The following is an 18,127-nucleotide window of genomic DNA, read 5'->3' as shown; positions in this document are numbered from 1 at the left end:
CCGTGCAGATCATGGTTGAACTCAGACATCAATGAGAAAAGGAGACAATTAAGAGCCACAGAAAGATGCTGGAGGAACAATCCTACTACCATCCATCGCAATCAACTCAGAACAGTCCGGAAGAAGTACAACAGTCATATCAAGAACAAAAAATCCACGTTTTTCCGCTCTGCACTGGATAGCGCAAAAAACAGACCCAAGGAACTCTTTAATATCATCAGACAACAGACCTCCAAACCAACTAGCTCCCTAGGGCAGGCATCCAAAGAACTTTGCGACAACTTTGCCAGCTTCTTCAATGACAAGATTTCCAAGATCGAGCGCTCATTGGACATCAATAGCGCTCCCCTTTCCAATAGCAGCCCGTCTGGGGTGTTTGGTAGCGCTCCCTTACCCCACACTAAACCCTGGTAACACTTCCGTCCCATCCCAGAAGAGGAGATAGTCAAACTGATCTCCATCTCCAAACCTTCACCTCACGTTCTAGACCTTCTACCCGTGCAACTGACCAAAAAGCTGAAACTCTCCTTAGCCCCACTCTGGTGCAAGATTATAAACAGCTCCCTAAAAAGTGGAATAATTCCAGACTGCCTCAAAGTGGGACAAGTGCTGAAAAAACCTAGCCTGGATATAAAGGATTTGAATAACTTCAGACCTGTCTCCAACCTTCCTCTTCTATCCAAAATCCTAGAAAAATGTGTACTCCAACAATTACCTCAACACTTGGACAGTATCAACCTCCTTGACTCCCATCAGTCGGGATTCAGAAAAGGCTGCTGCACAGAAACCGTGATTCCCAACATAATCAATGATATCCACAAATCACTTGACTCAGACCAATGTTGCCTCCTCACTCTCCTAGACCTATCAGCAGCATTCGACACAGTCGATCACAAACTTCTCACATTTTATGAGTAAAATATGTCCAAAATGACAAAAGTCCAATAAGGGAAACTGTAGATATGAATTGTTAAAGACTTAAGAGAAAATAGTGCCAAAAAAGCGTATAGCACCAATGATGATCAACGGGCATGGTAGACTGGGACCTAGGAGCAAGTTGAGACTGACCATGAAGGAACTATGGTCAGATACATCAAGTGGATTGGTTCCTGTGAATGTCTGAAAGTCAAGGCGTTCACAAATAGTTTCCAAGCTCATCTTCAGTAAGAGACTTTTTTACTTTTTTGGAGAAAAGCATTGACAAATTCAGAAACTTGTGACTTTTTGAGAAGAAAAATCCTTCTTTTGTGGGCTACTGCTGAATTTGTAGCCACCACTTGGAAACAACGACTGCAGCTAGAGCTTTGGAGATTTCTCACTGATTTTTTTCCAAGTCCCAGGGCATCATAGGGTTTGGTTGTTTTCTCAAAGGTGCACAAAGCCTTGAGCGTGACTAAGCTGAAATTCAACCTGATTCAGTGGAACTGCCGGTTGGCCACTTTTTCCTGCAGGTTCTGCTGGAGCTCTGGGGGAAAAGTGTTTAAATGCTTCTAACCTATCTTTCAGTACCCTGGTAACCACAGGAGTAGACTTTTAAGGACCCCAGACTCTCAGGGTGTCAAGGCTGAGGTGAACAGCAAGGTCCAGAGCAGATAAGCCAGCTGAGCATTTTGGAGACAAGGCCTCGTGCAGCTTGTTGCCTCCCTGTAGCCGCACAGAAGGTCACCCAACTGAGCCTTAAAATCTACTTCTTTGTCATGGGTACACAAGAGAGCAGGTGCAGTAGTTCAGGGATCCACTCTGGTCACTGATAGTAGATACAATCCTCTTGTCATTTTCTGCAGGCCCAGAAAGTGTTATAAAGCTAGTCCAGTGGGTGGGGGTGCCTCCTAGGCACTCCTTAATCAATGGAGTAAATGTTCCCAGGGTCAACCCTGTCCACATTTTCAGTAGTTTCTGTTTTCCTTACGGCAAAACAGGTCCAACATACCATGTGCCAGGAAAATGTCAAGATGGCAAAGCCTTCAGCCGCATTACACCTAGGTTCAGAGGGCGGGGGGATGTGGGAGTGACCTAGGGAAATCATCAGTGTCCCACATCTAAAAATAAAGTCAAATCCCTAGACCCACAGCACAACAGGAGACAGAAGGCTAGTAAAACAAAGCAGGGTCCATCAGTGACCAGAAATGAGATGCACAATAATTGTTAGCTGGTCCTTATTGATCAGTTTTCAAGAGCACATATATTTAACATGTGCCTCACATAGACCTACCAGGCAGGATTTGAAACTTTTGCTAACAGAATGACTACCCTGAATATTTAGCTGACCTAGGGGTCAACCCTGCCCATTCAAGGTGATCTATCAATCAAGTTAACCAATTTTGTAACTACTGGGAGGAAGTTCACACCAAGGTCATACTCATTCAGGCCAAGTGCATGCTGAGCAGCTGTCAGAGGCTAATGCTAATTAGCATCCTGAAGGCTCAGGTCGGGAAAAAAAAAGTGTATTTTCTAATAGTTGCTTTCTTAAAAATATTTATTGTAAATCCAAATTCACCATTCAATTGGATTTTAATAACTATTAAACATAGTGGTTTAATTATTTTTCTATCTGGTCCTATTCTGGAGATAGCAGTATTACTATTTTACTATTTTATTATTATTATTTAATCTGTCAGATTTTCGACAGAGAACAGATAGGTCTGCAACAATAAAACTGCTTGTGGGGCATGGTCATTGTAGGGATATGGAAACATTACTTTTTTCCATGTCCCACTTTTAAATACCATGCACTCTGCCATGTGGGCTACCAGGCCTACATAGAGGTTATTTACTAATATTTAAAAGGGAGGTTGTCACCTGTTAAAAAGGGTTATTTTGACAGATCACATTGCAGGATTTACACTGCAGAAGATATTACACATGGCGGGCCTTAAGCCATGTTTTCTGTGCCACTGTAGTGGATTGTACAATAGATGGTGCAGACTACGAATGGCATTTAACTTTCAATGCCATGGGTGTATTTTTGCATCATATACTATGGCCTTATAGGATAGATAAATGTGCCAATCAGGTTCCAATCCTTGACATGTTTTTAGGGTCAGAGCACCTAAGCTAGGCACTGGATAGCAGAGTCCCAGTGTTAAATTTCAAGCATTACAGTATGTGAGTCCCTAGAAAAAGAAAAACTGAGGTTGACAACCTAAAAAGCGGTCCCTTTGCAACATAAATAATTTACAATTTTTAACCAGAGATCTCTTGCATTCGAGTCTAATGTTTAATGTGTCGCTGAGATAAGAGGATAACAAAAAGTATAAGTGCTTACGTTTTTTACACCGCACGTACACCACCGTTGACAGAACAATGATCAATAGCACTGCTACCGCCACAAAAGCACCAATGGATCGGTTTGGGAAGCCATAAGTAGTATTTGATTCATGAGCCTTGTAAACATTCTGAAATGGAAGATCTTCTTCACAAATATGTCCAGTTCCTAAGAGACAGAAGAAATACATTAGGAAAGAAGACCATGTAATTATTGTGGGGAGTACTTGTTTGTGGTTACTTATGATAATACTTGGGACTACCTAGAATAGGATGCACGCAGTCCTAATAAAGACAAGAAAATGCAGAAAATATGATATTGAAAATTCTAAAATGTATTTTACAATCATGAACATTTTTAAGACAATACTGCAATCACTATATCTCGTAACAAACAAAGTAAACATTTAAATGTCTAAATTCCATGGTATTGAAAGCACTTTGGATCTCATCAACTTGAAAAGTTTTTTTGTTTTTTATGTAGCTTTTCCCTCCTATGGGCTATGGGTATTAAACTACAGTATAAGAGATAATGTTAAAATTAGAATGGAAAGCTAACTTTCAAAGGATTCCATTATAACTAGGATCAAAGAAGAACAATTTTAAAGTTTGGGAGCCCTGGACACAGACGTAGATTGGGGATTCTCAGTCCCCATTCAGCAGGCTGCAGGGCAAATGGAGTCTACAGCAATGGTGGCTGCGGTTGTTTGCTACTGGTGTCCTGTGTTTGTCCTACCAAGGCTCTGCATACTTGACTTTCAGGGTAGTGAGGGTGAGCAATCAAAGACTTCTCGTGAGGTTGTGCGGGAGCAAGAGCTCAACCGGCAACAATCAAACAACAGACACAATAACATATTGTGCACCAAAGTTCTTATCCTTTGTTAAAAAGAAAGCACTTTCATCTCACTGCAAAAAGAAATACTACACACTCCGAAGCTGGATCAGTTACAGAATTGCAACCTCACCTACGAGACCTAGTGAAGTGATGTAACCTCTAGAGAGCGGAGTTCCCCCTCTTGGAAGTCCCCAATGTGTATGTTTATATGGTAACATGTGCAAGGATTTCTTGTTTTTCTAGAGGGGTGTCTATCTGGCTAGCTCCTGGAGTCCCATGACTAGCTCCTGGAGTCCCACTGTCACATCGCTACACCAAGGCAGACGTAATGGGAAGCTACATAATACATATGGCCTTTTGAATGGACAGGAGATTTGCTTTCTTAACATATACACTCCAAATTTGGTGCTGACAAACTTCTTCTGGGAGGTGATGGATTTGCTCAAACCATATGTAAATGCACCTCTAATATGGGCCAGGGATTTTATTTGCACCTCAGATGAGGATATGATTAGCGACCCTCCTCCACCCCCACCCCCACAGCTACATGTAAAACCATCCATCACCAAAGGTCTATGAAAGGTGATGACTAGGTTGACCTGAGTGGATCTATGGTTACACCATTTTAATAGAAAATATATTCTTGTCACTCACTGTCCCATAACACCTACAGTAGATAAGATCATTTTGTGGTAACACATATTGCGGTCAAAATACACAAAGTACAATATATATATATATTTTTTTTTTTTAAACCTTTATTATTCATTTCCGCAGCAATACATGTGTGGGCCTATAACCACAGGGGCCGGCCTTCACTAAAATGAAACAGAAACTTGGTATTGCATAAATACACAGCTCTTCAGCCGACAGCCCGGGGGCCCGGCAGCGATTCAGCGTACCGTTCGTGTGAATCATAGGATATTGCACAGAATGAGGTTAAGGTTTTACATTTTAAGTATACATGAATAAACAATAAATAAACCAAAACTAACGAGGCAATAGAAGCTATGTCGGCAGGTGTCTGCTCCTGGGGGGAAGAACCCCGCCGTGAAACAATGTACGCAGCAATAATAGATGAAAAAGTGGGGGGGGGGGGGCAGGGAGTAAGTAATCACAGTGTCATCAAGGATCTTTACAGTACAAGGAATGCTCGGTTATGGGGACTGCGACATTTCCGGAATGTCTACAAAAGGAGGAGTACACATCTCCCCTCGGTATGAATTCCATTGTTCCCATATTCTCCCCCATTTCTTGGGTCTGCCACGTGCAACATACACTGTTTTTTCCCCCGAACATGCACCAGTCCATGTTTCCTTTCCACGCTGAGACCGTAGGTGCTCTTTGGGACCCCCACAGTTGTGCTATGTCTCTTTTAGCTACCATATTCCCAATGGTAGCCCATTGAGTCTTTGCCACATTATAATCATTCGGTTTCCGTACGTTCAGTAGACAGCGTCGGGCTTCAGGTAACAACGAAACTCCCGTAACCTCTTCCATAACTGCGTGCACACGGTTCCAGAACACAACCACCTCCGGGCATTCCCACATGATATGGAGGAAAGTACCCATCAATCCACACCAACGCTTACACAACCCATCCACAGAATAACCCATACGGAGCAGACGGAGATCCGTTATATAGATACGGTGTAGGATCTTTAATTGCACCAGCCGGAGACGGGCCGGGATCGCGACCTCTTTAGGAGAAGATATCGCAGCCTGCCAATCCTCATCATCCAATTCCAGTCCATCACTGGTCCAAGCCTCCCGAAGCTGCAGAAGTAAATCCGTTCTGCCGTTAATTAATTTTTAGTATATCATAGATATAGTGCTATCCGGAACATGTCAGTCAAGCACCCTATCTTCGAGAGGAGAAGATTCCGGAACCGCGGCCCCGGCCGGGAAACCGAAGAAAGCGCATGGCAGATCTGCCTATAGAGAAAATGCTCACTATCACTAAGCGCATACTCCGACTGCAGCTCCACAAAGGTCTTAATCCTGTCCTTGACCCAAAGATCCCCAACCCTACTGATACCTATGAGATCCCACTTCTCAAATCCCTTCGTTGTCCACAAGCTACCCAATCTTTCAGCGACGTAAAGCGGGGTCGCTCGGGTCAACATATCCGACCACCCCATTGCTGTGTTCGCACTATGCTACACTCGCACCGCAACCCCAGTGGGTCCCAGTAACTTCCTGCCAACTGATTTAGAGTATAACGCCCTGTTGTAGTTTCCATGCAGTAACTGCCACTTGTCCATTTCAAAAGCGGGATTCGGCATAGGGCCGTACATGGCATGATTAATTGCGCTCAATTGAGATGCCCAGTAATAGCGCTTGATGTCCGGTAACGCGATGCCCCCATCGTACCAGGGCAGTGTCAATTTCGCTAGGGCAATACGAGGACGTCCGCCCCATATCAACTGCCTCTGAAAGCTCTCTACCTCACGGAAATAACTTGCAGGCATGAGATCAAGTGTGTTTTGAAGGGCGTATAGAAATCAAGGTAGGGACATCATCTTAAAAAGGGCTGCCCTCCCGACAGGAGACAACGGCAAGCCACACCAGGCCGCTACGTCGGATTTAAGCCGAAGAAGCGGAGGAAGCAAGTTACGTTCATATCGAATAGCGGGGTCAAGAGATATAAAAACCCCCAAATATTTAAAACCAATCTGTGATATCTGTATCGGGCAAATACGCGGCAGGGGGGTACATCTCCAGTGAGGACATAGACACAGGATTTAGCCCAATTAATCACTAGACCAGAGTTCCTTCCGAATGAACTGAGCACGTCAAACAGTACTATTAGTGACTTCCGGGGGGATGTGAGGTATAGCAGAATATCATCTGCGTATAGCGATATGCGATCTTCAAAGTCAGGGGTCCACCTAATACCCTTAAGCGATGGTTCCCACCGCAACCAAGCAGCAAGGGGTTCCAAAGCGAGTGCGAAGAGCAAAGGAGACAATGGGCACCCCTGCCGCGTGCCCCTCCTGAGAACAAAGGACTCCGAGACCCTGCCGTTTACCACAACCTGGGCCAGTGGTTCCTCATAAAGGAGTTTAACCCAACCGACAAACCCTGGGCCAAAACCGAACTTTGCGAGAGCAGCCCACAAATATGGCCATTCCACGGTGTCAAAGGCCATCGTGGCATCCAAAGAGACCAAGATGGCCGGCTCACGCAACGACTCCGCTCTCGCCAGGACGCCATGAAGACGACGCAGGTTCAGCGCGGTATTGCGGTGTGGAATAAACCCAGACTGATCCGGGTGTATCAAGTCGCCGATCACCTTTATTAGCCGATTTGCCAGCAGTTTTGCCAACATTTTAGGTTCTGCATTTAAAAGTGATATCGGTCTGTAAGACGCACATAGGTCCTGGGGTTGCCCTTCTTTATGGATCACAACAATGGATGCAAATCTCTGATCTCGGGGAAGGGACCCAACATCTCGCGACTCCAGAAACATCTCACGGAGATACAGCGCCATTTTGTCCGGACGTAACTTGTACAGCTCAATGGGGATACCATTTGGGCCCATAGCTTTTCCAGATCGGATGGAGCGGATAGCGAGCGCTACTTCATCGTCGGAAAATTCGGCATCCATAAACTCTCTGTCACAATCAGACAAACAAGGCAGCGCGATATCTCTCAGCAACAAATGCGAGTCCTCCTCCGGCCTGTCTGAGACTGGTGCATATACCTTTTGGAAATGGTGTGAGAAACTTTCCACTATCTCCACAGGGTCCACAACTCGCACTCCATCCGCTCTCTCAATCACAGGCACAACACGATTCAATCTTTCCTTTTTATCCAACCAGGCGATCAGCTTCCCCGCTTTATCTCCAACATCATACAACCGCACCTGCTGCTCACGCCTCATAGCTTTGGCCACGTCACCAGGGCTCTATAATCAAACTGTTTGAGGTTTAGAGCGTGCAGCTTATCATGTGTGGCACCCGATTCCAACTCTCCCTCGAATTCAGTGATTTCAGCCTCTAGCCGTACTACCTCCTCATTCTTTCTTTTCTTTGCGCAAACAATCAACGACAAAGCTTGACCATGGACTACCATCTTGAAGGCTTCCCACAGTGAGATTGAGGAGGAAACCGACCCCACATTTTCGGTGAAATAGTGATCTATAGACTTAACCAAGCCTGCCCGGGTCTTAGGGTTATGAAGATGCCAGGGATTAATCGGAGCCACTCGTTCCTCAGCTCCCAGCTGTATATCAATAGAGAGCCACAGTGGGAAGTGGTCCGAAATACCCCTGGCCAAGTGCCTGATCTCCCTCACCGAGACGGCCTGCGCTGCCGGCATAAGGACATAATCGAGCCTAGCAAGGCTCCCGTGTGCACCAGAGTGAAAAGTGTACTGTGCCTGTCCAGGGTGCATCAGTATCCAACAGTCCACCAGGCCAGTGTCTCCAGGAAGTTACCCAGCCAAGACTGCGATCTCGCAAGCTCTCTAGGGGGGCTGCGGTCCTCCCTACCACAGACTACTGAGTTGAAATCTCCACCTATGACTAAGATACCTTCGGGCAGTCCCAATACTATTCTCCCCAAGTCAGCAAATGTCATTGTTTGCAGGCCTGGTGGAACATACACAGAGAGTATGGAAATCGTCTTCCCCTCCCATCTGCCCGTGATGGCGGCATAGCGTCCCCTGTCGTCTAGGATCGTATCATCTAACTCCAAGGGGAGGGAACTCCTGATTAGGATACCCGCCCCCCTAGATCCAGTGGTGAATCCCGAATGCGCAACTAAACGATAACCTCGCCGGTTCATTGCATGGCACGTGTTCCCTATCAAGTGTGTTTCCTGCAGCAATATTACATCAGGGGAAAGACGTTTCAAAAGCTGTAGTACTACCCCTAGTTTTATCCTGCCCCCCAAACCGTTAACATTCCAACTTAGTACCCTCAACCCCCTACCCCCATCCCAGAAGTGAGGGCAGGCTCCATCCCACAGCGAACAGGACACCAAAATCAAAACATACAGTGATATATTGCCTCTAAACAAAAAGGAATAAAACAAAGTCCCCCCCACCCCCAAGGAAATCCCCTGAACACACCCCCCCACCCTGCACCCCTGCGTTAGACTAAATAGCCACCCCAACTTGCAGTGTGCCTGTCGCCCTTACATAAAAACGAATGTACAAGAAGAAAAAGAACCCCGGAAGGAGGGAGAGTCCCGTCTCCCCTACCGCCTCTGGGTATATACAATTGTATGTACAGACACAAAAAGTCATCAAACCACTGCTGTGAAGTCCGTATACTGCTCGGGCCGGTCACCACTCCTCACTCTTGTTCCAACGGGCCACCTTCTGCGCCCCTTGAGTACTCCGGGCGGTCTCGATGCGTCGGCAGAGTGTCAAGCCAGTCACTAACAACCTCAGGTCGATCAAAGAAGAACGTCCGTTCGTTGTATTCAACACGTAGCCGAGCAGGAAAAAGCATTGCATATTTCAATCCCATGTCTCTCAGCCTCCGTTTCACCCCCAAGAATCCCATCCTCTGCTTCTGCACGGATTGAGTGAAGTCTGGGTAGAAGCTAACCGTCGCATTCTCAAATTTCGTGGGACCATCGGCCCGCGACGCCTGCCGGATAGCATCCCTATCCCTAAAATTGAAGATTCTAGCTATTATGGACCGTGGTGGAGCGCCTGGTTTATGCTTTCCGCCCAGAACTCTGTGGGCACGTTCAACAGCAAAAAAGTTACTGAGGCACTTGGGGGCGAGATGATTCAAAATTAGGTCCTCAACGAGGAGATCCGTAGTCAACTCGGTGGACTTCTCCGGAACTCCGATGACACGAACGTTATTGCGCCTTGCTCGACTTTCGAAGTCTTCCAGCCGGCGGGCAAACAGATCGTTGGAGGATCGTAGACTGCGAACCTCTGTTTGGAGATCGGACATGTCGGTCGTGAGGCTGGCGGTCTTGATATCTAGAGGCTTGACCCGTTCGTTGGTCTTCGCCAGGTCAGTCCTTATCAGGTTAACGTCTATAGCCACAGTATCAAGCTTTAGAGCCAATGTCTCATATTGCTGGTCCATGGACGTCTTCATGCTCGCAATGGCGCCTATGACGTCTCGCAAAGTCAACTCATCCGTCGCTGCGGAGCCATCTCCGGTCCCTTCCAAAGTTTTACTAACACCACTGGGGGATCCTTTAGGCCGGTTGTAACGATCCATGACATTTGATTGAATGGTGCCCCCTCGGTGCGTGACTTTGGTCGTCCGCTTCTCGCTGTCTGGCTTGCCCGCCATGTTGAGCGATGTGCCCCGAAAGGGCCTCTGAGACCTGGTAAGAATGGCTCCTCACAAGTCAGTCTTGGGAGAGTCTTGATATGAGACGCAACAGGCGACCGTACCATCCAAAGTTTAGTCCATGGGCCACCGAAGTCGGGTGGTAGCAAGTTTCGATCGGAAAAATCCAAAAACGAAATCCGAAAGTACCTCAAGGGCACTAGTCAACTTCCACTGGCCGTTGTTATTCAACTATCACCTGGGTATCACGGGGACTCGAGTCCCTGGCTGCTCCTCGGTGTAGGCTGTCAATATTCGGAGTGTAATAAGTCCGGTTCCCGGCATCCAAATCGATTCCTGAAAAGAGCTTTTATGTCAGCAGGGTCATGTCCTTAATAACCCGTCGTCTTCATTAGGATTAGTGACAGGATATATGCGGGAGGAGGCGAGGGTCTTGGGAGCCCTGTGCTCACGCGACCATCTTGGATGCGCGCTAAGCTCCTCCCCACAAAAAGTACAATATTTCAGTCGGACCACTCCTGTTAGACATTGATTATCGTAATACACCATTTAGGCCTCAAGTAACCTTATGGATACTAAACCCAGAGGTTTTGCACTGAGATGAGAGAGATACTGGACACCCATTTTGAAACGAACAGGGGTATGGCATCCAATAGAGCTATGGAACGGGAGGCTTTAAAGTATGTAGTGAGGGGGCTAATGCATTCGTAAAATGGTAGGAATACAGCAACAACTCAAAGAAGACCCGTCCCAACAAGAAAAAGTAGTGACCAGTTTACAAAGTAAGCAGCGTTTGACTGCAGCTACCAGAGCTGAAATATTGACAGCCCCAAAAAATACTAAGGAGAATGGGACATGTTAAATACATTTTCACTTGGAGAATAGTCAAGGTTCCTTTGTGGCAACAAGAAAAAGAGGTGCAAGCACACATCCATGTGCTTCATGGCACAGCGTCAAGTGCCAGTCTACTCAGTTTTAGTGCTGCCACTGATATTGGACTGATTCCCATGAATTACAACATGAATGCTCACTATGGAATAGTAAATCAATTCTCTTCATTATTTCCTGGTTTGGGAAAGATTCAGACTATGAAAGTAAAGATACATATTACTGAGGACATTCGCCCTGTTGCTCAGAAACATAGTTAAATTGCTTTCATTTGCAACAAGCTGTTGAGAAAGAACTTGAAGCGTTACTTAAGCATGATATTATTGAGTGTTAAACTGGTCCAATGCAATGGGCTTCTCCTATAGTAGTAGGCTCCACAGAGACAAGGACAACTGAGGTAAACTCCTTGCATGGTTATAGTGAAGAGAGTTACCACACACCCCAGTCAAGAAGCAAGATGCAATTGAACACAGGTTTCCACAAAGGCTAATATTAATGTAGTGCTGCAGCAATATCTAGTACAAACGTATAAATGGCCTCAGAGAGGAGATAAATACACAAGACACACAAGATGATGGACAGAATGTTGCACAATGCCAAAACATTCACCCTCAAACACAGATCTGGGTTTAATCCATCGTTATTTTGCTCACCAAGCCAGCCCAGTTCAGACATGGCCACATGTAAATCAGTCTTTGTCAACTTCTTTAGCCTTTATCAGTGATTCACACGCTTTACTTTTCAAAGTCGGAGTTGGGATGTGTTGTAAATAGCTTGTTATTATTTTACTTCCTCTGTAGTCCTTTCACTGTTTCCCTTTCCTTGCTCATTCTCAGAATACCACTGTAATCTACATGCTATGACCTCATGTAGTTAATGTTCCAGCTGGGGGCAGTTGGACTCTGGTCAGCTGGTGGTGTGCTTGTTCTGTTCTCTGTGCTGCAATAAATACTTGAGGAGTTATACAACAAGGAGATGTTTTCATTTACCAGGGAGGTTGGGCGCACACCTGTATATCCGCAAAGTAGAGAGCACGGTGAAGTGGTCGGTACAGGCAAAAGGGCGAGTGGTAATCTCACACAACCGCTCAAGGTTGGACCAAGAAGATCCACACAAATAACAATAGAACAACAATGCCCTTGCACTATACAAATTTAGAACATTAAAGTAATGATATTGTTGAAAGAGATGATCAGTTAGTATACATCCACACTTTCGGAGTGACTTTAAGAGAATCAATTATCCAAGTTCAGGTACAAGAGTTCAAAAAAAAAATGTTCTGTTCCTGGTGTTAAGTAAATGTTTTATTGTTCCTTTGATAATGCCAACACGTGTTTCATCGCAGGGAACTCACTGCGAATCTTCAGGGCTGAACAGAAAACACAAAAAGGTGCATTTGCAAAAGGTTCTTGTTCTGTATGCAGAAAGCTAGTGACTTGTTGTGAGTGCCAATGTGAAAACGTGGTCATGCCATGTATTAATATCTTTTATCACGATACCACTCCACTTTCTCTACGGCCAGTGTATAGACTTACTATTTTCACTAATTCCTTGTTCAGATGGACAAGTGCACTAAAAAGAAATAAAAGATATTAATACATGTCACAATAGATTCACTCAACCACACGTACACTCTATAGTTCACCAATTCACTCTACTATCGAACATAAGTCACAGATACACAGAGTCACCATTGGCATGACCACGTTTTCACATTGGCACTCACAACAAGTCACTAGCTTTCTGCATACAGAACAAGAACCTTTTGCAAATGCACCTTTTTGTGTTTTCTGTTCAGCCCTGAAGATTCGCAGTGAGTTCCCTGCGATGAAACACGTGTTGGCATTATCAAAGGAACAATAAAACATTTACTTAACACCAGGAACAGAACATTGTTTTTTGAACTCTTGTACCTGAACTTGGATAATTGATTCTCTTAAAGTCACTCCGAAAGTGTGGATGTATACTAACTGATCATCTCTTTCAACAATATCATTACTTTAATGTTCTAAATTTGTATAGTGCAAGGGCATTGTTGTTCTATAAATACTTGAGGACTTCTAACCTACAACTTGTATTGGATCCTTTCTTCTTACAACATTTGGCGACAGTTACTGTAGTTGACCAGAGAATTTTTAAAGGAACATCATTGCAGTGGATATTCTACAATTTGAATTATCTACAGAAGACGAACTACATCCACCCAGGAAAGAATTTGCGCGTGGAAAGTACTTTTCATTGAAGTCTTAAAGCTCCAGTAGGCAAAAAAAACTGATATAAACCATTTTCGAGACTTTCAGTTACAAGTAACCTGATTTGAATCTGCTCGAGCTTACTTGCATCGGCGCGTGTGTCTTACAACACCTTCATTGCCCGTGCACAAGTTTGCGATCCTTGAAGCAAGGCGTGGATCAAGATTTCGAACACAGGTACCGGCAAGCTTCTTAATTGCTGCATTGTCTCTGGTGTTTTTCTACGGAGTGACGGGAGACGCCAGCATTGCAACGTTGTGTATGCGCAGTGACGTGGGACGTCAGCGTGATGACAGAGAACGTCGGCGGCCATCTTAATAAAGGTCATTGAATGAAAGCACTCGGAAGAAATCGGCATTTCAACATCGCGTTTATAAATGAACTACGCACTTCATTTTAAAGTGACTCAACAATAAGGAGACATTATTTTCGCTACGTTTACCATTTACCATCATTTCTATTTTCATTGAAGAAAGCGTCTATTTTAAAGGTGACTGTTTGTTCCTGACTGACTATATTTACACTTATAGAATATATTTCTATCTTTGAGGAGCAGCACACTGTTGTGTGTAATCTATTTAACGAACACACTACTGTGTAGAACTTTTGTTTGAACATTTGTCACTAATTTGATGATTCAATGTAATAAGTGGTTAGTTTAAATAATAAGTTAATACCATATGTTATTATTTAATTTATAATTTGGCTAAACAAGTGAATGTTACTTTACCTCCTCAGTTTTTAAATGAACCTGGTAATCCACTGTTACCATGGGAAGACTGGATTTTAATGTTTTACAATTACTTAGAAGCTTTGGATGGGGAAGATTTTTCTCCTAAGAGAAAGAAAGCCACATTAATGACCACCTTAGGGAAAGAGGGCCAAAGAATTTTCAAATATCTTCCTCAGGTCCTTCCAGCTAGTAGTCAATCTCCATTGGATGAATTTAAAGAGGCCATCTCAAGGTTGGAAATAAGATTTGCAAAGGAAGAGAACCTTGTGATGAATAGATATAAATGTTACATTAATAAGCAGCGTGAAGGTGAAACTATAGATGATTTTGTAGCCAGATTAAGAGAACTCTCCGTTAAGTGTAGCTTTGGACAAATGACTGATGAATTGATCAGAGATCAGTTAATTGTCCAATGCAATAATAGGAAAATCCAGGAGAGGTTATGGGCAGCAAAAAATCCAAATTTGAAGACTGCCATAGATCTGGCAAAAGTTGTCGAAGAGTCAGAAAAATGTATAAAAGAACTTCAAAAGTGCTCATCTGATACTAATGTAGGGGAGGTTTCGTGCAAAAATACATTTGATAGTGACAATAGCGATGAAAATACTGTAGCATCAGTAAAAAAGAAGAGTTATGTTTTGCAAAAGAAACAATTCACGAATAGGTTCACGAACAGAGCTTGCTCGAAGTGTGGTAGTTACTCTCATAGTTCTGACGCAAAGTTTTGCTTTGCTAACAATAAGGAATGCTTGAAATGTGGCAAGATAGGTCATTTTGCAAAGATGTGTAAGAGTGTGACTAAATCCAGAGTAGCTTTGATCAACGGAAATGATATTGAGATAAGAAGAGAGTCAAACAAACTTTTGGTCATAGAAGACTTGTCTGTTGATGTGTGTCAAGAAGCAAGAGAGAGGAGACCTAGGGCTGACTTTATAATTGACGGGAAGAATGTTAGTCTTATGGTAGATTGTGGGTCAAAGTGGACAATCATCCCATACTCCATGCTTAAGGAAACTTGGGGCAAGAAAGATTTGCTAGACAGCAATATTCTTCCCACTGGGTACCAAGGTGAGAAAATTAACCTTCTAGGACATTTTGAAAGTGAAATAATTTTCAAGAATAGATCAACTATTGGCAAGGTATATGAGTCTGTGGATGGTCCACTTATTCTGGGATGGATGCATAAGTACGATTTACATATCAGGGTAAATTGATACTTTGATACTTGTATAGCGCACTACTCACCCGCAAGGGTCTCAAGGCGCTTGTACGAATACCGCTGTGGAACTCATCCAGGCTTTCCCTGTGAGGCGTCCACTCCTGGGCACCCCCAAGGTGGAGGCCAGGCATCCTTAGCGTTGTGGTGGCCGTTGTGGAGATTAAGCAAGCTATTGCCCAGAGTTGCAGAGTGGGGCTCCATGATTGGAATAGGTACCGAGGCAAGAATTATCAGGTCCGTGGAATTTTTGAGCCCAAGACCCGCCGAGGCGGGGAATTGAACCCTGGTCCCGGGCTAGACCTCTGCATCAGGGTCTGCCGCTCTAATCATTGAGCCACACTTCTCCACTCCAGGGTTGATCCCAGAGCTAAGGAACAAGTGATGGTTGTTGACAGTTACAACATGGATGATATTTTGAAAGATTTTTCTGTTGTCTTTAGAGATGAGTTAGGTGAACTGGTAGGTTACGAGCGCAAGATACTTCTTAAGGAAGGTGCCATACCTGTCCAGCACAAGGCAAGGAGAGTACCCTTTGCTGTCAGAGAAGAAGTGAAAGGTGTGATTGAAGAGATGTTGCAAGGGGGCATAATAGAACCGGTTGAAGCGGCCACGTGGATTTCTCCGGTGGTTATCACACAAAAAGCGGACAAAAAAATAAGATTCTGTATGGACCTCAGGTCATTAAACAAAAATGTAGTGGCTGATGTGTTTCCCCTACCAAATATAGGTGAACTAGTATCTACGTTACATGGAGCGAAATATTTCAGTAAACTAGATTTAAAACATGCCTATCATCAAATATGTTTACATAAAGATTCTTAACACCTGACTGCATTTATTACGAGTGAGGGAACGTTTCAATTTACAAGGTTGCCTTTTGGTCTTATATCGGCGGCCAGTGTATTCCAAAGAATGGTGACTGAGTTGTTCAAAGGTGTGAGTCAAGTTTTGTTCTTTCAAGATGACATTTTGATATTTGGGAGCAGTATTGAACAACACAATTGTATACTTAAATCTGTTTTAACTAGGATACAAGAAGCTGGTTTGACTTTGAGAAAAGAAAAGTGCTCTTTCTTGGTTCAAGAGATAGAGTATTTAGGATATGTTATTACAGCTGAAGATATTAAACCCAAAAAGAATTTACTGGCTGCAATTGAATCAGGTCCATGTCCAAAGGATAAAGATCAACTGAGGTCTTTTATGGGCCTGATAGAGTTCTACGTTAAGTTTGTGGAAGGGTTTTCTGACAAGACTGCTGTGATGAGATGTCTGTTAAAAAAAGGTGTGAAGTTTGTGTGGAATGATACTCACAATAAATGTTTTGAACTGATTAAGAAAGAATTATGCAATGCAAAGGTTTTAGTACCATTTGACATCAAGCAAACTTCTATACTAATAGTAGACGCTAGTAGAATTGGTTTAGGTGCTGTTTTATTGCAGAGGCATGGAAATGAGGAAAAGACTGTAGCCTTTGCTTCTCGACCTTTGAGTAGGTCAGAACAAAACTACTCCGTCATTGAACGGGAGGCATTGGCGGCTGTCTGGGGCACTTATTATTTTCGTACATACCTGTGGGGCACTAGATTTATTTTAAAGTCCGATCATAAACCTTTGGTTAATCTCATGGCTTCTGGTGGTACTGGGAAAGGGTTACCTAGACTTGCCAGACTTGCCTCTAGATTGCAAGGCTTTCAGTTCGATATATCTTTTGTTAAAGGGTGGCGCAATGTCCAAGCGGACTGTTTATCAAGGCTCCCTGTAGTGGAAGATATTTCTGGTGGACTGATGTGTGATGTTCAAGAGGAGAGTCATATTGCCTTTCTTCGTGATGTTGTTTTTCAGGGCGAAGGTTCTTTTTCCAAAATTGAGTGGAGTTCTGGCATGGAAAAGGACTCTGTCTTATTGAAGGTTATTGACTTAGTTAAAAAGGGCACTAGGCGTGAGAGCACCGTCGAGCCTAGTGTTAAGCCTTTCTTAAGAGTTTTGGATGAGTTGTCTGTTTCAGGTGATTGGTTTTGATGAGAGGTGACAGATTTATTCCTCTGTGCTCTTTGAGACCACGGTTACTTAAGATAGCTCATGAGGGACATCTAGGTCAATCACTCACCCAGCGTAGGATTAAAAACGATTTTTGGTGGCCTTCTATTGATTCTGATGCTGCATCTTGTGTTGAACACTGTGAAGGGTGTAAAGAAGGGGAGAAGAGACTCAAGTTAATGGCTAGTCAGTCTACCGGCAAAATCTTTGCGCCAGCGAAGCCTTGGCATAGCATTTGTTTAGACTTTATTGGTCCCATGGATGAGCTACAGCTCAGCCAGAGATTTGCCATTGTAGTTATCGACGTTTTTTCAAAGTGGCTGACTGTTTGCTTTGTAAAGAAAATTACTACTGATGTTACTGTAAGATTTCTTAAAGGTGTGTTTCATGATGAAGGTTTTCCTTCAATTCTCATAACGGATAATGGAACACAGCTAATGTTTTCTAAAATGAAATTGTTTTTGGACAGTTGTGGTATTAGTCACCGTTTCACAAGTTTATACAATCCACAAGGCAATGGTATTTGCGAGAGAGTCAATCGTTTGGTCAAAGGTATCATACAGATGACGTGTGCTTTGGGTTGTTTTTCAGAGGAGAGAGTTATGGAAATGGTTTGGGCTTATCTCTC

General features: G+C 43.9%; 1 protein-coding gene across 1 annotated transcript in view; it reads right to left on the bottom strand.

Annotated features, from left to right (window-relative positions):
• Window positions 1–18,127, bottom strand: part of LOC147709458 (uncharacterized) — an 85,112-nt gene that overhangs the window by 34,166 nt on the left and 32,819 nt on the right. The window contains exon 3 of the mRNA XM_086925487.1: window positions 3,266–3,433. Coding sequence (XP_086781613.1) covers window positions 3,266–3,433 — 168 coding nt within the window. The remainder of the gene's footprint in view (window positions 1–3,265; window positions 3,434–18,127) is intronic.

This window comes from Lissotriton vulgaris, chromosome 6, assembly GCF_964263255.1.
Source record: "Lissotriton vulgaris chromosome 6, aLisVul1.2, whole genome shotgun sequence".
In the NCBI taxonomy this organism is placed as follows: domain Eukaryota; kingdom Metazoa; phylum Chordata; class Amphibia; order Caudata; family Salamandridae; genus Lissotriton; species Lissotriton vulgaris.
Note: the sequence above shows the minus strand (reverse complement) of the source record. Positions and strands in the feature narration are given on the sequence as shown.